General features: G+C 46.5%; 1 protein-coding gene across 3 annotated transcripts in view; it reads right to left on the bottom strand.

Annotated features, from left to right (window-relative positions):
• LOC139544999 (kremen protein 1-like) overlaps positions 1-21142 on the bottom strand; it is a 128218-nt gene that overhangs the window by 63539 nt on the left and 43537 nt on the right. For 2 of the 3 annotated variants that reach the window (XM_071352301.1, XM_071352302.1), the window contains exon 2: positions 14906-15068. In XM_071352301.1, the coding sequence (XP_071208402.1) occupies positions 14906-15068 (163 nt within the window). Of the gene's footprint in view, positions 1-3877; positions 4023-14905; positions 15069-21142 lie in introns of those variants that run through there. The other variant, XM_071352303.1, reaches the window with a different exon arrangement.

The raw sequence follows: 21142 nt of genomic DNA, 5'->3' as shown, positions 1-21142 counted from the left end.
AGACCTGTCCTGGGGAGCACAGAGGGAGCAGGGCCTTTTGTCTGAAGGGGCCACAGATCTTTGAACTTCCACACTGCACTTGTAACCCTTCAAACCTGACAGCCTGGCCCCCCTCTGGCCCCCGTCTGGCCCCTGCGGCACTTTGGCTGTTTTGGTTTCACTGAGAAGAGATGGGATTGGCGGTGGGATTGGGGAGGAAGGGATGGGATTGGATGGGATGGGCGATGGGATGGGGAGGAAGGGATGGGATTGGATGGGCGATGGGATGGGGGAGGAAGGGAAGGGATTGGATGGGCGGTGGGAAGGAAGGGGAGAGCCCACACATCTAGACAGAGGCTTTGAGCATGTGCTGGTTTCTGTGTATTTTTGGCATACTGTCTGTGTGATACCAAGCGTATTTGTTAATGGTAATACTTCACTTACAAATAGTTTGTAAATGGTTTATAAGATGTTTATAAACTGTTGATTATATAATGAATAGGTAAGAGACACACTTGGGAGTATATTATCACAATCCGTGGAACCATTTTTGTTAGTGAGGTGCATGAGGCAACCATAATAACATCCCAGGTCAATGCTCGTTTTTAGGAGCACTACTGTTGTCCTTTTCTTAACTCTGACTGTAGTTGCCTGAGACATATTCCCCCGGGCCTCAGCTATCCCGTTACAGCACTATTGTGGGGCGAATTCTGAAGGGCGTTTCCATTCCTTTTTTCTTCTGCTATCAAAAACACTTCCCAGGGTCTCTTCCTCTCCTGTCACAGTACAGAAGAAGGTTATTGAGTGGGGAACAGAGGAAACTTTAACCTTGGGATGAAACCGAGCTACCGTAACTGTTAGCATTAGGGTCTTTTTTTGTCCTCTGTTAGGAGAAAATTATCCCTCTCTTCCTCCTAACCATGTGCTCATCTCCCAAATGGCTCCCAAGAGCTAAGGAGCGTTTTTTAAAGGAGAGAGGCCAGCGGAAAACAGGTACTTGGTTATTGCGCAAGAGACAGAGGCAATAAGTTAGCGTATTATGCATAACCCATCATTCATTAGCTACTGTACATACAAGGCTAATACTGAGGTAGGCTGGGATATTTTGAACAGAATTATCTACATGTATTACCTACATGCAATTTGAATGGAATTGATGGAGAGAGAGCGACTGCTCGCGCATCCTCTGACTTAAAGCAACAATACTCGAGTCAGTCAAGGCTGTTTTAACACTCTGTAGCTGCAATAAAAAATGATATATATATATTTACAACAACAAAAAATATTGTGACTCCCGAAAGTCAGATGTGGGTGTGTATATTAGACGAGCATTCGGTCATAGGCTATGCTGCAGGAAATGTAGGTCTACCTGTCACAAGAAAAAAGTTACCATGATGAGATGATACTGTAGGTCAACATGCATTGTGAACTGTTCTCCATACCAAAATGGGCTGTCTGTCCCCACCATGAGCGTTGATGATTGATCATGCAGAGAGCAGAGAGAAGGCCTTAGAGAAGCCGGATTTAGTCATTGCATATCATTTAACAGTTCCATTCCACATCATGCTGTTGATATAAATAATTGATTGTAATTTACCGGTTTCTCGCAGTTATTTATCCCGGGAAAGGGGTGCGGTGTTTGGGCGGGTTCCCGCCATTCAACTCTAGTACTGTACCATTCTCTAAATATGAACCCCTGGAAGAAATCAGTACCATTCCCTCAATTTGAACCCCTGGAAGAGCTACAGGGGTAACTACAGGTAACTGCCAAAATAAAAGGAACGCTGACCAAATTCACATAGAAATGTGAGTTATAGATCTGTCATTCTCATTGAAAGCAAATCTAAGAAGCTGTAGATCTGTTCTATATGCTCTATTTCTATGCTTCCCGTTCTTACATTTCATTTTTGCGTCTTTTACTTTCCGTTTTGTACACCAGCTTAAAACAGCTGAAAATACAATATTTGTGGTTATGTAAAATATATTACTGAACAAAAATCTAAACACAACATGCAACAATTTCAACGATTTTACTGAGTTACAGTTCCTATAAGGAAATGAGTCAATTGAAATAAATAAATTAGGCCCTCATCTATGGATATCACATGACTGGGCAGGGGCGCAGCCATAGGTTAGGTCTGGCAGGGCATAGGCCCACCCACTTGGGAGCCAGACATGTCGTAATTCGTGAGGTCCCTGGTAATTCCCAGTCCTAGTTAGTAAAGAGAAAGTGTAGACGCTCCAACTACTCTGTTTTAGCTGCTAGCCAGTGTGCGTTTTAGCTAGCTGCTAGCCAGTGTGTGTTTCAATCTAGCTGCTAGCCAGTGTGTGTTTCACCTAGCTGCTAGCCAGTGTGTGTTTCACCTAGCTGCTAGCCAGTGTGTGTTTTAGCTAGCTGCTAGCCAGTGTGTGTTTCACCTAGCTGCTAGCCAGTGTGTGTTTTAGCTAGCTGCTAGCCAGTGTATGTTTCACCTAGCTGCTAGCCAGTGTCTGTTTCAGCTAGTTGCTAGCCAGTGTGTGTTTTAGCTACCTGCTAGCCAGTGTGTGTTTCAGCTAGCTGCTGGCCAGTGTGTGTTTCAGCTAGCTGCTAGCGTGTGTGTGTTTCAGCTAGCTGCTAGCCAGTGTGTGTTTCAGCTAGCTGCTCGACAGTGTGTGTTTCAGCTAGCTGCTAGCCAGTGTGTGTTTTAGCTAGCTGCTAGCGTGTGTGTGTTTCAGCTACCTGCCAGCCAGTGTGTGTTTCACCTAGATGCTAGCCAGTGTGTTTCAGCTAGCTGCTAGCCAGTGTGTGTTTCAGCTAGCTGCTAGCCAGTGTGTGTTTCAGCTAGCTGCTATCCAGTGTGTGTTTCAGCTAGCTGCTAGCCAGTGTGTGTTTTAGCTAGCTGCTAGCCAGTGTGTGTTTCAGCTAGCTGTTCGACAGTGTGTGTTTTAACTCAGCAGTGTGGCTCGCTTACATCTGAGAACAGAGAAAAACAGCTGTTCCCTGCTGGCCGCTGTTCAACATACTTTACTTTTATAACCATTTTCCAAGTGCCCCTAATCATAAAAGGTATGATAAACTTTAAAATCTCTGGCACGGTGTAGCCATAAAAAAACACTGAATCGTTAACACAGAGGGGAGAAAACCTGCAGCAAAGAAGAACACTGAGATGGTATAGAAATAACATGCTTTTCTGTGCTATTAGCAAGCCACTAGCTTGCCTGCGCTTCAGACCAGGGTTCAAACACTATTTTAAATGATTTACAATACTCTATCTGTGCTTGTTTGAGCTAGCCTGTTGCAATTGAACCAATAAAGACAGTTACAGAAGTTCAAACCCCGCCCAGCTTGTACTCTAGGCAGACTGAAACAAATGTTAAAAGCATTTGAAAGATTTCTAATAGTATTTGAACCCAGGTCTGCCTGCGTTCAGCCACACACACTCTGATGCCACAGAGAAACACGAAAGCTGAAAACCCCCTTGAAAAATGTTTGTGTGTAAAACTGCTGAGGAGCTGAAGAGGGTTTCAGAGGCTTGTTGTTTGGGTTTTGAGGTCAGGAGAGGATCAGAGACTGACTGTCAAATTCCCTCGAGAGCAGAGGTCTCTTTAAGCCGACTAAAATATCTGTCTGTCATTTTAAATCAGAAGTCAATAGTCACTGGACTTTGCTCTATTGCTTATAACAAATACAATGATGCTGAAGCTGAACCTGAGCAAGTTAAAGCGTATGCGGACATTCAAGTACATTGAACACTGTGCTAGCCTATCAATACAGTAAGTTCATATGCAGGAGTTGGCACATAAACGTATGTCTTCCAACTCCACATCTCCTTCATGCTTTACCTCACACCACAGTTGATGTAGACCTGACAACAGTCAGGGAGATTACATTACTATAAACATGAGGAGAACAACTCACCCTGACACCATGGACATTACCAGCCTTGTAGGAGAAGGCTGTGGTCCTATAGGCTACTATACCACGGAACACCTCGAACGTACACACGGTCTGCACACCTGCATACTAGTAGCTAGGAAACGGTAAAACCAGCCAACCTCCCAGGGACACACCTTAACAACAACTGTGCCTCAAATGGCACCATTTTCCCTATATGCTGCACTACTTTGGACCATGGGCCCTGGTCAAATGTAGTGCACTATCTAGGGTGTCATTTGGGGCACAACCATGGACTATTGGATCTAGTCCTCCTCTCGGTCGTGCTTGAACAAGAGGTCCAATGGGACAACCTGACTAAACAAACCCGGATAAAAGTTGCTCTGGATAAGAGTGTCTGCTAAATGACCCCCCCCCCCAAAAAACAATTTTAATGGAGCTGTGTGTAGACTACAGTATGTTGAAAACTCCCCTTTAATTAGCTTTAATTGAAATGTACATTATCAATAAAGTGACTGTTGTCAGGTCTACATCAACTGTGGTGTGAGGTAAAGCATGAAGGAGATGTGGAGTTGGAAGACATACGTTTACGTGCCAACTCCTGCACCTGCAAACTGCACAAACCCTGTGCTGTAACAATATGCTGCGGCATTCTGTGTGACAATCAGTGTCAGTATTTGAAATGCGTTGAGTACGGTCTCTGTCAGTAAAGATGTGAGCACGGTCTCTCCGGAGAGATGTAAGAGCTACTGACCTTTAGTGCAGCTTTGCTCTCCTTTTCTGGGATTCATTTGACACCCCATCTCTCCCTGTTTTCACTGGGCTGTTTTACGGTCATCTATAAAGATTAAATGTGAGGGCTTTTAGGGTGTTCTCCGCACACCGCCATGGAGCCACAGACCCCTTTCAACTAAATTAGTATGGGAAAAAGCCAACAATGGGATAGGAACACGGTTTACGATTCCCCTCTCGTTCCTCGTAAGTCGACCCCCATTCCACCTTGTTCTCTTGTCCAAGTCTCCCCCACACACTCACACTCAGATACTCACTCACTCACACACACACACACACACACACACACACACACACACACACACACACACACACACACACACACACACACACACACACACACACACACACACACACACACACACACACACACACACACACACACACACACACACACACACACACACAAATACTTCGCTAACCCACCTAGTATATCAGATCTGTGCTGTGAAGCCTGTGTTAAAGTAATGACTTGTAATGATTCCTGGCACTAGATTTGCACCTGTGCTTTGGTCTCAGCCTCAGTCTTGCTCTGGTCCCAGCCTCAGCCTTGCTCTGGTTCCAGCCTCAGCCTTGCTCTGGTCCCAGCCTCAGCCTTGCTCTGGTCCCAGCCTCAGCCTTGCTCTGGGCACAGCCTCAGCCTTGCTCTGGGCACAGCCTCAGCCTTACTCTGGGCTCAGCCTCAGCCTTGCTCCGGTCTCAGCCTCGGCCTTGCTCTGGGCTCAGCCTCAGCCTTGCTCTGGGCCTTGCTCTGGGCCCAGCCTCAGCTTTGCTCTGGTCTCAGCCTTGCTCTGGGCTCAGCCTCAGCCTTGCTCTGGTCCCAGCCTCAGCCTTGCTCTGGGCCTTGCTCTGGTCTCAGCTTTGCTCTGGGCTCAGCCTCAGCCTTGCTCTGGGCCCAGCCTCAGCTTTGCTCTTGTCTCAGCCTTGCTCTGGGCTCAGTCTCAGCCTTTCTCTGGTCCCAGCCTCAGCCTTGCTCTGGTTCCAGCCTCAGCCTTGCTCTGGTACCAGCCTCAGCCTTGCTCTGGTCCCAGCCTCAGCCTTGCTCTGGTCCCAGCCTCAGCCTTGCTCTGGGCTCAGCCTCAGCCTTGCTCTGGGCTCAGCCTCACCCTTGCTCTGGGCTCAGCCTCAGCCTTGCTATGGGCCTTGCTCTGGGCCCAGCCTCAGCTTTGCTCTGGTCTCAGCCTTGCTCTGAGCTCAGCCTCAGCCTTGCTCTGGGCCCAGCCTCAGCTTTGCTCTGGTCTCAACCTTGCTCTGGGCTCAGCCTCAGCCTTTCTCTGGTCCCAGCCTCAGCCTTGCTCTGGTCTCAGCCTCAGCTTTGCTCTTGTCTCAGCCTCGCACTGGTCCCAGCCTCAGCCTCGCACTGGTTCCAGCCTCAGCCTTGCTCTGGTCCCAGCCTCAGCTTTGCTCTTGTCTCAGCCTCGCACTGGTCCCAACCTCAGCCTCGCACTGGTCCCAACCTCAGCCTTGCTCTGGTCCCAGCCACAGCCTTACTCTGGTCCCAATCTCAGTCTTGCTCTGGTCCCAGCCTCAGGCTTGCTCTGGTCTCAGCCTCAGCCTTGCTCTGGGCCCAGCCTCAGCCGTGTTCTGGTTCGTATAAAATCTCCCTTGGCTCAGGAATCATACGGGCTGTCACACCACTCCTCTCCTCTCCCTCTCTCTCTCTCTCTCTCTGTCTGAATCTTACACCCCAGAGTGCCACTCCAAATCCAGCCACTCTCAGATGAGGCCCTATCCAGCCACTTCCAGATGAGGCCCTATCCAGCCACTTCCAGATGAGGCCCTATCCAGCCACATCCAGATGAGGCCCTATCCAGCCACTTCCAGATGAGGCCCTATCCAGCCACTTCCAGATGAGGCCCTATCCAGCCACATCCAGATGAGGCCCTATCCAGCCACTTCCAGATGAGGCCCTATCCAGCCACATCCAGATGAGGCCCTATCCAGCCACTTCCAGATGAGGCCCTATCCAGCCACTTCCAGATGAGGCCCTATCCAGCCACATCCAGATGAGGCCCTACCCAGCCACTTCCAGATGAGGCCCTACCCAGCCACTTCCAGATGAGGGCCTATCCAGCCACATCCAGATGAGGCCCTACCCAGCCACTTCCAGATGAGGCCCTACCCAGCCACTTCCAGATGAGGGCCTATCCAGCCACATCCAGATGAGGCCCTACCCAGCCACTTCCAGATGAGGCCCTATCCAGCCACATCCAGATGAGGCCCTACCCAGCCACTTCCAGATGAGGCCCTATCCAAACACTTCCAACACATTAAAGATCTACGTTAGGGAAGGAGAGAGACAGACAGAGAGGAAGAAAACATTATGAGAAAGTGAGATGAAGAGGGGGAGATGAAGAGAGAAAGACATAAATGAAAACGGTAAGAGAGAGAGAGAGAAAGAGTTTCAGAGAGAGAGAGAGAGAGAGAGAGAGAGAGAGAGAGAAAGAGTTTCAGAGAGAGAGAGAGAGAGAGAGAGAGAGAGAGAGAGAGAGAGAGAGAGAGAGAGAGAGAGAGAGAGAATACTGGAGATTTGAATTGGAAGATGCCCATGATTTAAATGAAGTATTTTGCTATTCAAATTCTTCAACCCAAATGTGATGGACAGAGAGTCTTCTCCATATGGTGGGGACTCTAGAAACTCACACACACACACACACACACACACACACACACACACACACACACACACACACACACACACACACACACACACACACACACACACACACACACACACACACACACACACACACACACACACACACACACACACACACACACACAAAGAGACAAAGAGACAGAGGGGGGAAGAGAGAAACAGAAATATCCTTACACCATCATCTACAGAGATATTAACCTGGAGAAGAGTCCCCTAAGCAAGCTGGTCCTGGGGCTCTGTTCACAAACACAAACAGACCCCACAGAGCCCCAGGACAGCAACACAATTAGACCCAACCAAATCATGAGAAAACAAAAAGATAATTACTTGACACATTGGAAAAAAAATACAAAAAAACAGAGCAAACTAGAATGCTATTTGGCCCTAAACTGAGAGTACAAAGTGGCAGAATACCTGACCACTGTGACTGACCCAAAATGAAGGAAAGCTTTGACTATGTACAGAGAGGCCTGCATAGGCAGACCTGGCTCTCAAGAGAAGACAGGCTATGTGCACACTGGCCACAAAATGAGGTGGAAACTGAGCTGCGCATCCTAACCTCCAGGCCAAATGTTTGACCATATTACAGACACATTTTTCCCTCAGATTACATAGACTCACAAATAATTAGAAAACAAACCTAATTTTGATAAACTCTCATATCTACTGGGTGAAGTTGCACAGTGTGCCTTTAAAGCAGCACGATTTGTGACCTGTTGCCACAAGAAAAGGGCAACCAGTGAAGAACAAACACTATTGTACATTTTTGTATTTCACCCTTATTGTACCAGGTAAGTTGACAGAGAACACATTCTCATTTACAGCAACAACTTGGGGAATAGTTACAGGGGAGAGGAGGGGGGTTGAATGAGCCAATTGTAAACTGGGGATGATTAGGTGGCCATGATGGAATGAAGGCCAGGACACCAGGGTTAACACCCCTACTCTTACAATTAGTGCCATGGGGTCATTAGTGACCACAGAGAGTCAGGACACCAGGGTTAACACCCCTACTCTTACAATTAGTGCCATGGGGTCATTAGTGACCACAGAGAGTCAGGACACCAGGGTTAACACCCCTACTCTTACAATGAGTGCCATGGGGTCATTAGTGACCACAGAGAGTCAGGACACCAGGGTTAACACCCCTACTCTTACAATTAGTGCCATGGGGTCATTAGTGACCACAGAAAGTCAGGACACCCGTTAAACATGCCATTCAAAAGACAGCACCCTACACAGGACAATGTCACACCACTTCCAGCAGAATCTGGTCTCCCATCCAGGGACTGACCAGGACCAACCCTGCTTAGCTTCAGAATCAAGCCAGCAGTGGCATGCAGGGTGGTATGCTGCTGGCATGCAGGGTGGTATGCTGCTGGCATGCAGGGTGGTATGCTGCTGGCTGCAGGGTGGTATGCTGCTGGCTGCAGGGTGGTATGCTGCTGGCTGCAGGGTGGTATGCTGCTGGCATGCAGGGTGGTATGCTGCTGGCTGCAGGGTGGTATGCTGCTGGCATGCAGGGTGGTATGCTGCTGGCTTTATTTATTTTCCCTTTTGTACTTTAACTATTTGCACATAATATGACAATCGAAACATCTTTATTCTTTTGGAACATCTGTAAATTGTTTTATTGTTTATTTCACTTTTGTTTAATATCTATTTCACTTGCTTTGGCAATGTAAATATATGTTTCCCATGCCAATACAGCTCTTAAATTGAATTGAGAGATGCAGAGAGAGAGAGATGCAGAGAGAGAGAGATGCAGAGAGAGAGAGATGCAGAGAGAGAGAGATGCAGAGAGAGAGAGATGCAGAGAGAGAGAGAGGCAGAGAGAGAGAGAGGCAGAGAGAGAGAGAGGCAGAGAGAGAGAGAGAGGCAGAGAGAGAGAGAGGCAGAGAGAGAAATAGAGAAAGAAAAGGAGAGAGAGAAAGATAGAGAGATAAGGTTTTGATTAAAGCTAACCTAAAGACTAGAATATACCATTTATTTAGCTGATTGTGGAAATGTGTATTTTACCTTCAACGACTACATTTATGAAGTGGTGACTTGTCATTAGGCTGAAATATGAACTGTTTATTGTGCTAGGATCACGTAAAGGAGATAGACTCCAACAAATGAAGATGTCCCTTTACACATTACTTGTCAAGAGTAATATATTTTTTATGTGCAGTGGAGTTAAAGCCTTCCCTTTTCCTCTCTGCTTGTGCCCCAAATGGCACTCTATATTCCCTTCATAGTGCACTACTTTTTAACAGAGCCCTATGGGCCCCTATGGGCCCTGTTCAAAAGCAGTGCACCATATAAGGAAGAGGGTGCCATTTGTGCTGCAGCCTATGTATCCCAGTCATAAATCATAGGAGTCCCAATCCAAGCAAAACAAAAAACAAATCCGTCCTTGGCCACTTCAAAGCATTGTTGCTTTATGACTTAATGGCCACGACTTAGACTTAGGAAATGTTTTGAAAGGGATTTTAAGTGGTGGGGAAATACTACATCTATTTTGAATATCTATGGCACTTAGCTACTTACTGGAAGTCTCTCAAGATCAATAGCCATGACTTAGTCTTAGGCAATGTTTTAAGGGAGCTTTTATGTGGTGGTGGGGAAATACTATTTTTAATATCTATGATATCTACGCCACTTACTGGAAGTCTGTCTGGATCAAAACAATGGATAAAAGACTACACAGTAAGAGGAATATACTGTACAAACTCAATGCTAGCTACTGGGTTCAATGAGTCTGCTGGGCTATAGGCCTATGTGAGTGTTGTAGATGAGTGCAGCTGCCGCTTTCAAGGAGAGGGACACTAATCCCAACACTTATAAGAAATCCCACTACGACCTCAGACGAGACATCAAACAGGCGTATACGTAAATACAGGACTAAGATCAAATCCTACTACGCCGGCTCTGACGCTTGTCGGACGTGGCAGGGCTTGCCCACTATCACGGAATACAAAGGGAAACCCAGCCGTGAGCTGCCCAGTGACGCGAGCCTACTAGACGAGCTAAATACCTTAACATTCACAAGCCTCAGACAGATTACCAGGACGCATACTTAGAGCATGCGCTGACCAGCTGGTAAGTATCTTCACTGACATTTGTTATTGTGAGGTGGAAACGTCTAGGAGCAACAAAGGCTCAGCCGCGAAGTGGAAGGCCACACAAGCTCACATAACGGAACCGCCGAGTGCTGAAGCGAGTAGCATGTAAAAATTGTCTGTCCTCAGTTGCAACACTCACTACCAAGTTCCAAACTGCCTCTGGAAGCAACTGACTGCAAGCAACGTCAGCACAAAGACTGTTGGTCGGGAGCTTCATGAAATGGGCTTCCATGGCCGAGCAGCCGCACCCAAGCCTAAGATCACCATGGCAATGCCAATCGCCGGGTGGAGTGGTGTAAAGCGCACCGCCATTGGACTCTGGAACAGTAGAAATTAGTGATGAATCACACTTCACCATCTGGCAGTCCGACGGACGAACTTGTGTTTGGAGGATGCCAGGAGAACATTACCATAGTGTCAACTGTAAAGTTTGGTGGAGGAGGAATAATGGTCTGGGGCTGTTTTTCATGGTTCAGGCTAGGCCCCTTAGTTCCAGTGATGGGAAATCTTAACGCTACATTCTAGACGATTCTGTGCTTCCGACTTTGTGGCAACAGTTTGGGGAAGGCTCTTTCCTGGTTCAGCATACAGAAATGGTTTGAAGAGATTGGTGTGGAAGAACTTGACTGGCCTGCATAGAGCTCTGAACTCAACCTTATCGAACACCTTTGGGATTAATTGGAATGCCGACTGCGAGCCAGGTCTAATCGCCCAACATCAGTCCTGACCTCACTAATGCTCTTGTGGCTGAATGGAAGCAAGTCCCCACAGCAATGTTCCAACATCTAGTGGAAAGGCTTCCCAGAACAGTGGAGGCTGTTATAGCAGCAAAGGGGGGACCAACTCCATATTAATGCCCATGATTTTGGAATGAGATTTTTGACGAGCTCATGTCCACATACTTTTGTTCATGTAGTACATGTTTCAAGCAGACCACCATAGTCCCTGTGCCCAAGAATGCCAAGGTAACCTGTCTAAATGACTATTGCCCCGTGGCATTGTAGCTATGAAATGCTTTGAAAGGCTCACATCAACTGTATCATCCCAGGCACCCTGGCCCACTCCAATTCACATACCGCACCTACATACACACAGATGACGAAATCTATATTGCAACATTGCCCTTTCCCACCTGGACAAGAGGAATACGTATGTGAGAATGCTGTTCATTGACTACAGCTCAGCGTTCAACACCATAGTGCCCTCCAAGTTCATCACTAAGCTCAGGACCCTGGGACTGACCACCTGCCTATTGCAACTGGATCCTGGACTTCCTGACAGGCTCCTCGTGGTGAGGGTAGGCAACAACACATCCGCCATGCAGACCCTTCCAACAACACAACGAACCTAAGCACACTGCCAAGACAAGGCAGGAGACTCTAAATGTCCTTGAGTGGCCCAGCCAGAGCCCAGACTTGAACCCAATCAAACATCTCTGGAGAGACCTGAAAATAGCTGTGCAGCGATGCTCCCCATCCAACCTGAAGAATGGGAGGAACTCCCCAAATACAGTTGTGACAAGTTTGTTGCGTCATACCCAAGAAGACCCAAGGCTGTAATTGCTGCCAAAGGTGCTTCAACAATGTACTGAGTAAAAGGTCTGAATATTTACGTAAATGTGATATTTCAGTGTTTTATGTTTAATAAATCAGCAAACATTTCTAAAAAACTGTTTTCACTTTGTCATTATGGGGTATTGTGATGTCATTATGGGGTATTGTGATGTCATTATGGGGTATTGTGATGTCATTATGGGGTATTGTGTATATTGATGAGGAATTAAAACATTATATTTTTTTTGAATAACAAGTAACGTAACAAAATGTGGAAGAAGTCAAGGGATCTGAATTCTTTCCAAAGGCGCTGTACCATATAACGCGATACTTGGAACTAACCACAGGAGGGTTTTTCAATACTTTCAATATCGATGAAACTATTTTTTTTCATTAAAAAAAAAAAATATTTGAATATTTCTAGCTAGTTTTTAAGTAAATACCTGCAGTCAACTTGTGCAATATGTTAGGAGATAAAGAAGATCTCGTTCATCATTTCACCTGTTTTTCACTGGGCAGATTCAGTTATGCTGAGTCGAGTGACACCAGGCTATGGCCCGTGACGTCAATGTACAAAAACGGTGAGGGAGGAGCGACCTTCTCAAATCGAACAGTAACATGTTGTCAACAAAGCAGTACATCATCCAGAAACATACTCCCTCTCTTTTTCAATTTTCATTGAGAAGGTTATTGAGAAGGTTATTTTTTTAAATCAAAACAATCACTTTTGCATGTGAAGTTGCGCTATCCAGGCTAGGTTTGGGCAGTGGAGAAGAGATCCGTGTTCCTACATTACTTTTTTTGAGCCGACTACCCCGTTAGCTTTGAACAAGGCACCTGGTTCACGCCCGGCAGCCCGGTTCCTAAACGAATGCAATCAACTTTCACCCAGTGCGAAATACACCTAACCAGGCGCCCGGCCGAGATTAATCGAAATCCCTCATTATGAAGCTTACCGGTAGTCCCCAGTCACACTGTGTTTGTTTACAAGCATTTTTTAGTTACTTGTATAACTTTATGAGTTGGGATGTCTGTCCTACAAATAGTTTAGGTCAGAGACTGTATAAAATGTTTACAATGTGCTCGTTAGCGTTTAGTTAGCATTCTCTGTGGGATTTTACATGTACTTGTTGTTATTGCTAACCTTCGGATTACAGCGACTCAGTGGAGTTGAAAATACTGCCCCTTGTGTTCAGTGCTGTTCTTACCGAATATCCCGAGAGGGCACAAGGTCGGTATGAAGCTATGACAATCTGGATACCGCCCAAACCTAATCCAGACACTGTGGTGTCCCCTGGCATTCCCTGGATCAGTGGGATGAGGAGGTCTTTGCTTGTATAAACTCTGTTAAATATTCACACATGAATGTCTGAGAGGGGCAAGGGGGGAAACACACAAACAAAAACATGGACACGCGCATACACGCACACACATACACGCATGTCATACAGTACACACACACATACACAGACACCCTGAGAGGGTTCTGTGTCAAACCAGCCGAAAGGGAACCTCTCCCCTGACTCCAAAACATGTCTCCCTTCACTTCTAAATACTTGGACATATTTTAATTTAATTTTACCCCCTTTTTCTCCCCAATTTCGTGTTATCCAATTGTTAGTCGTTACTGTCTTGTCTCATCGCTACAACTCCCACACGGACTCGGGAGAGGCAAAATACGAGAGCACAACCCAACTCAACCAAGCCACACTGCTTCTTAACACAGCGCGCATCCAACCCGGAAGCCAGCCGCACCAATGTGTAAGAGGAAACACTGTGCACCTGGTGACCTGGTCAGCGTGCACTGCGCCCGGCCCGCCACAGGAGTCACTAGTGCACGATGAGACAAGGATATCCCTGCCGGCCAAACCCTCCCTAACCCGGACGACGCCAATTGTGCCCCGCCCCATGGGCCTCCCGGTCGGCTGCGACAGAGCCTGGGCTCAAACCCAGAGTCTCTGGTGGCACAGCTAGCACTGCGATGCAGTGCCTTAGACCACTGCGCCACCCGGGAGGCCCTTACTTGGACACATTTTAAGAAAAGTTTGTCTAAGTCATTGACATCATATACAGTATCTATGCTGTATGCACCAGAGGTGACATCACTACTTCTATCATCAGATGGTGCTTTCAAGACAAATGGTAACTCAGAAAAAAAACTAGGTCAAATCATGACGTCAGTGATCTTGAAGTCGGAAAGTCAGACCTCTAGAAAGATGTCCAAGTTAACGACTTGCAGTTCTGAGTTGGATGACCGTTCAAAAAGATTTTTCCCAGGTGGAGTTCACTTCTTTTCAAAGTTCCCAGTTGTTTTGAACGCGGCAATACAATAACAAGAATCCCAAAGTGCTCCAATCCTCTCTGCTCTAGGATGACATTGAGGTGTTATTGTATGCACTTCTGACCAGTGCTTGACTTTCGGTACTCATTTTGGGTAAAGGCGGTACTGTTTATATCAAGATCTAGGAACGCCACAATATTCTATAAGAGGTCCAGGAGCTCAAGCAGTAGAGAAATGTAGGTTGGCACTCAGGTCCGGCGAGATTCTGCCCAAGTCAAGCACTACTTGTGACTACACTTGCCCATGAAAATACAAAGTGTCTGAACAACATTCAGTGATACTGATAGTGAGGCAAAAATGCTAACAGGCTAAGCTAACAGCACCAGTGAATGAGATCTAACTACTCCTTTAACTTTTCTGTGAGGTCGGTGGCACCTTAATTGAGGAGGATGGGCTCGTGGTAATGGCTGGAGCGGATTAGGTGGAATGGAAATACATCAAACACATGGAAGCCATTCCATTTGCTCCGTTCCACCCATTACTATGAGCCGTCCTGCCCTCAGCATCCTCCACTGGCATCTTGGGTAGTATCCCGGGGTAAGATGTTTTTCTCTGAGCACCAGTACAAGCTTTAGCTTGGGCTCCAGAGGGGGGCCTCACCTGCAGTAGTTGTGGCTGCCAAGACCACCCTCTCCGTCGGGGTACTTGAGGGTGTTGTAGGGGTGCTGGAAGGTTTCGTTCCAGAAGAGGCAGGGCTTGCCCTCCAGGAGGCTTGTCTGGTTCTGACAGCCTCTGTAGTCCTCTCCATTGGCTGTGTAACATTCTGAAAAGGGGGAGAGGGGAGAGGGGATAGGGGAGAGGGGGAGAGGGAGAGGGAGAGGGAGAGAGGGAAATAATTTATTAAACAAGTGTTCACTGTGTTTGGCATTGAGAGAAAAATATATATTCTGACCAACACTTGGGTGATAGTTTCTTAGATGAAACTATGGAGGGGCTGACCAATGTCTATGTGGCTAACAGAGGATAATAGAGGATGACAGATATGATATGGAGTGGCTCACAGAGGATGACAGAGTGGAGAAGGAGGGACTGACAGAGTGGAGATGGAGGGGCTGAGAGGATGACAGAGTGGAGAAGGAGGGACTGACAGAGTGGAGATGGAGGGGCTGACAGAGTGGAGATAGAGGGGCTGACAGAGGATGACAGAGTGGAGAAGGAGGGACTGACAGAGTGGAGATGGAGGGGCTGACAGAGGATGAAAGAGAGGAGATGGAGGGGCTGACAGAGGATGACAGAGTGGAGCTGGAGGGGATGACAGAGTGGAGATGAAGGAGGCTGACAGAGTGGAGATGGAGGAGGCTGACAGAGGATGACAGAGTGGAAATGGAGGGGCTGACAGAGGATGACAGAGTGGAGATGGAGGGGCTGACAGAGTGTGACAGAGTGGAGATGAAAGAGGCTGACAGAGTGGAGATGAAGGAGGCTGACATAGTGGAGATGGACGGGCTGACAGAAGATGACAGAGAGGAGATGGAGGGGCTGACAGAGGCTGACAGAGTGGGGATGAAGGAGGCTGACAGAGTGGAGATGGAGGGGCTGACAGAGGATGACAGAGTGGAGATGGAGGGGCTGACAGAGGATGACAGAGTGGAGATGGAGGGGCTGACAGAGGAGGACAGAGTGGAGATGAAGGAGGCTGACAGAGGATGACAGAGTGGAGATGGAGGGGCTGACAGAGGATGACAGAGTGGAGATGGAGGGGCTGACAGAGGATGACAGAGTGGAGATGAAGGAGGCTGACAGAGTGGGGATGAAGGAGGCTGACAGAGTGGGGATGGAGGGGCTGACAGAGGATGACAGAGAGGAGATGGAGGGGCTGACAGAGGATGACAGAGTGGAGATGAAGGAGGATGACAGAGTGGAGATGGAGGGGCTGACAGAGGATGACAGAGAGGAGATGGAGGGGCTGACAGAGGATGACAGAGAGGAGATGGAGGGGCTGACAGAGGATGACAGAGAGGAGATGGAGGGGCTGACAGAGGATGACAGAGTGGAGATGGAGGGGATGACAGAGTGGAGATGAAGGAGGCTGACAGAGGATGACAGAGTGGAGATGGAGGAGGCTGACAGAGGATGACAGAGTGGAGAAGGAGAGGCTGACAGAGTGGAGATGGAGGAGGCTGACAGAGGATGACAGAGTGGAGAAGGAGGGACTGACAGAGGATGACAGAGGATGACAGAGTGGAGATGGAGGGACTGACAGAGGATGACAGAGGATGACAGAGTGGAGATGGAGGGGATGACAGAGGATGACAGAGGATGACAGAGTGGAGATGGAGGGACTGACAGAGGATGACAGAGGATGACAGAGTGGAGATGGAGGGGATGACAGAGGATGACAGAGAGGAGATGGAGGGACTGACAGAGGATGACAGAGGATGACAGAGTAGAGATGGAGGGGATGACAGAGTGGAGATGGAGGGGATGAAAGAGGATGCCAGAGGATGACAGAGTGGAGATGGAGGATTCAGCTTACACTATGTTTGAAATATCAATTTAGTTTGTTTGTTAATTAATTGGAATTGAATACATTTTTTATTCCAAACTACATTCTATGTCTGAGGTTATGTTTTATGATGACACGAGAATGCAGTTGCATAAATTATAAAGATAGTCTACAATGATATAAAAACAAAGAATCAAGATAAATGAATTGTATAATTAATATATATTCTAGGTAATGCTGAGCTTTTGAATGAACCTTCTGCTGCAAAGGTTTAACAGTAGACTAGCGTCAGGTTCATAGACATTAAAACCAGGTTGACTCTCTTAGGAAGGGTCCTCAGTGCATGCCCTCAGCATGTCCTCAGAGGATCAATCAATCCTTATCCCAGTCTACTGTTCCCACATGCTTCAAGAGGGCCACCATTGTTCCTGTTCCCAAGAAAGCTAAGGTAACTGAGCTAAACGACTACCGCCCCGTAGCACTCACTTCCGTCATCATGAAGTGCTTTGAGAGACTAGTCAAGGACCATATCACCTCCACCCTACCTGACACCCTAGACCCACTCCAATTTGCTTACCGCCCCAATAGGTCCACAGACGACGCAATCGCAACCACACTGCCCTAACCCATCTGGACAAGAGGAATAGCTATGTGAGAATGCTGTTCAGCGACTACAGCTCAGCATTTAACACCATAGTACCCTCCAAACTCGTCATCAAGCTCGAGACCCTGGGTCTCGACCCCGCCCTGTGCAACTGGGTACTGGACTTCCTGACGGGCCGCCCCCAGGTGGTGAGGGTAGGTAACAACATCTCCACCCCGCTGATCCTCAACACTGGGGCCCCACAAGGATGCGTTCTGAGCCCTCTCCTGTACTCCCTGTTCACCCACGACTGCGTGGCCATGCACGCCTCCAACTCAATCATCAAGTTTGCAGACGACACTACAGTGGTAGGCTTGATTACCAACAACGACGAGACGGCCTACAGGGAGGAGGTGAGGGCCCTCGGAGTGTGGTGTCAGGAAAATAACCTCACACTCAACGTCAACAAAACAAAGGAGATGATCGTGGACTTCAGGAAACAGCAGAGGGAGCACCCCCCTATCCACATCGACGGGACAGTAGTGGAGAGGGTAGTACGTTTTAAGTTCCTCGGCGTACACATCACGGACAAACTGAATTGGTCCACCCACACAGACAGCGTGGTGAAGAAGGCGCAGCAGCGCCTCTTCAACCTCAGGAGGCTGAAGAAATGTGGCTTGTCACCAAAAGCACTCACAAACTTTTACAGATGCACAATCGAGAGCATCCTGTCGGGCTGTATCACCGCCTGGTACGGCAACTGCTCCGCCCACAACCGTAAGGCTCTCCAGAGGGTAGTGAGGTCTGCACAACGCATCACCGGGGGCAAACTACCTGCCCTCCAGGACACCTACACCACCCGATGTCACAGGAAGGCCATAAAGATCATCAAGGACAACAACCACCCGAGCCACTGCCTGTTCACCCCACTATCATCCAGATGGCGAGGTCAGTACAGGTGCATCAACGCAGGGACCGAGAGACTGAAAAACAGCTTCTATCTCAAGGACATCAGACTGTTAAACAGCCACCACTAACATTGAGTGGCTGCTGCCAACATACTGACTCAACTCCAGCCACTTTAATAATGGAAAAATGTATGTAAAAAAATGTTTCACTAGCCACTTTAAACAATGCCACTTTATATAATGTTTACATACCCTACATTACTCATCTCATATGTATATACTGTACTCTATACCATCTACTGCACCTTGCCTATGCCGTTCTGTACCATCAATCATTTATATATTTTTATGTACATATTCTTCATCCCTTTACACTTGTGTGTATAAGGTAGTTGTTGTGAAATTGTTAGGTTAGATTACTCGTTGGTTATTACCGCATTGTCGGAACTAGAAGTACAAGCATTTCGCTACACTCGCATTAACATCTGCTAACCATGTGTATGTGATAAATAAAATTTGATTTGATTTGATTTTGAAAACTACTATATCGACCATGATCCTTTGGTATTTACAGTCACCATCAACATGATCCTTTGGTAGTTACGGTCACCTTCAACATGATCCTTTGGTAGTTATGGTCACCTTCAACATGATCCTTTGGTAGTTACAGTCACCTTCAACATGATCCTTTGGTAGTTACAGTCACCTTCAACATGATCCTTTGGTAGTTACAGTCACCTTCAACATGATCCTTTGGTAGTTACAGTCACCTTCAACATGATCCTTTGGTAGTTACAGTCACCTTCAACATGATCCTTTGGTAGTTACGGTCACCTTCAACATGATCCTTTGGTAGTTACAGTCACCTTCAACATGATCCTTTGGTAGTTACAGTCACCTTCAACATGATCCTTTGGTAGTTACAGTCACCTTCAACATGATCCTTTGGTAGTTACAGTCACCTTCAACATGATCCTTTGGTAGTTACAGTCACCTTCAACATGATCCTTTGGTAGTTACAGTCACCTTCAACATGATCCTTTGGTAGTTACAGTCACCTTCAACATGATCCTTTGGTAGTTACAGTCACCTTCAACATGATCCTTTGGTAGTTACAGTCACCTTCAACATGATCCTTACCAATTTGCTTGATGCCATTCAGCCCAAGGAGCTATGGTTTCCGGTCTAGAAGCACGGGTTCGACTGCTCCTACAGTTTTGTTTCAGTACTGCAGTTTAACTGACGTCCGGGTCAGAAAGACAATTTCCATACACGGCCACATAGAGAAATCAAATTATAAAATTGCTAACAAGACAATTCAGTCATCACCTTTGTGCACAAAAAAAATCTATTTAATTATTCAAATAATTGTCACTGAGGAAGATTTTCTTTCATCACTCACAGCCAAAGATATTAAAATGATATTCCTCCATTGTCTTCCATGTTTTGTTGTGATGTTGGTCCGTATAAACTGGATTCAACCCGGATATAGATGGTCCATGAATGGGCGTATGTGAACGTGAGTAGATTACCTTGAAAACAACCGGCAGACATCTTGGACACAGTCTCTAGTTCTTATTATACCTCATTGATTCAGCCCCATTCAGCAATATGGCTCATTTCAAATTCAAATACTTCAGGCTTCATGCGCCATCGAGAGTTTTTGTGGATGACGTCAGCACTATCACCATCTACCGGTTCTAATGTCTATGACATGAACGCCTGTTTCAAATAAACGCCGGGTCTAAATTAATTGTTTCCAAGGTTACCATAAATTACCATTCATTGTTTACGAGGTTTAATGCTTGATTTGTTACATTAAATAACTCAGTAATGACTCGAAAAAATTATGGCCAGTAAGAAACTGCTAACCATTGGCTGCCCACAGCTGAGAACTGTTAGCTAACTGGCAAGCACAAAAACAGTCAACAATTAAGACACCCCTAGTGGCGAAAGTAAGAACTGACGAAAATGCACAGTCAAAGAGGAGAATAATCATTCTGTCAAGGAAAGTACTGAAATAGAAAACAGAAAAGTGACACAGTGTGTAAATGATAACACATTAACGCAGGAAGAAATTGATTAAAATGCTGGAGATGAATGCTTAGTTAAAACAATTAAATATGGAGATGAATGCTTAGTTAAAACAATTAAATATGGAGATGAATGCTTAGTTAAAACAATTAAATATGGAAATGAATGCTTAGTTAAAACAATTAAATATGGAAATTAATGCTTAGTTAAAACAATTAAATATGGAAATGAATGCTTAGTTAAAACAATTAAATATGGAAATGAATGCTTAGTTAAAACAATTAAATATGGAAATGAATGCTTAGTTAAAACAATTAAATATGGAAATGAGCAAAAGCTGTGTGCATTAAGGAAATAGCCGCCTGGCTCAGAAAGAAGCCTGTCTCTCATGAGCTCCTGTTGTTGTTAGTGATTTAAGCAAATACATTTTTACAGTAGTTTCAGTTTCTCTCATGAAACACATTGTTGTTGCAGAAAAAAATAACAGGTCTCCATGTTAAACCAGAAGAGGCCACCAATTCCTTTCAGTGTCAAGTTGAAGTGTTTTGTAATTAAAGGCGCTGAGGGCAGGCGCCACTCTTCGGTCATCCCTAGCCATGATCCATCATCGGCCTGACAGCCTGCACCCCTAGTAAGGAGCTGCTGGGTGTAGAGTTTCACTAATTATGATGCCACTCTATTGTCTGTAAACTGTAAACGGCTCCTCTCTTCGCCCTCAGTCAATTCATTCTGCCAGTGTCTAGGAGCGGCTCAGTATCAGCCAGGCATCATAAATCTACCTAGAGACTCAGTGAAGAGGAACATGACTTCATAAAAAGTAGCAATCCAGCTTAATAGCATTAGGAGACGTGTCACACTCTGAGCTG

The sequence above is a fragment of the Salvelinus alpinus genome, chromosome 19, assembly GCF_045679555.1.
Source record: "Salvelinus alpinus chromosome 19, SLU_Salpinus.1, whole genome shotgun sequence".
NCBI lineage: Eukaryota > Metazoa > Chordata > Actinopteri > Salmoniformes > Salmonidae > Salvelinus > Salvelinus alpinus.
The sequence above is the reverse complement of the archived record's forward strand: the minus strand, read 5'-3'. Positions and strand labels throughout refer to the sequence as shown.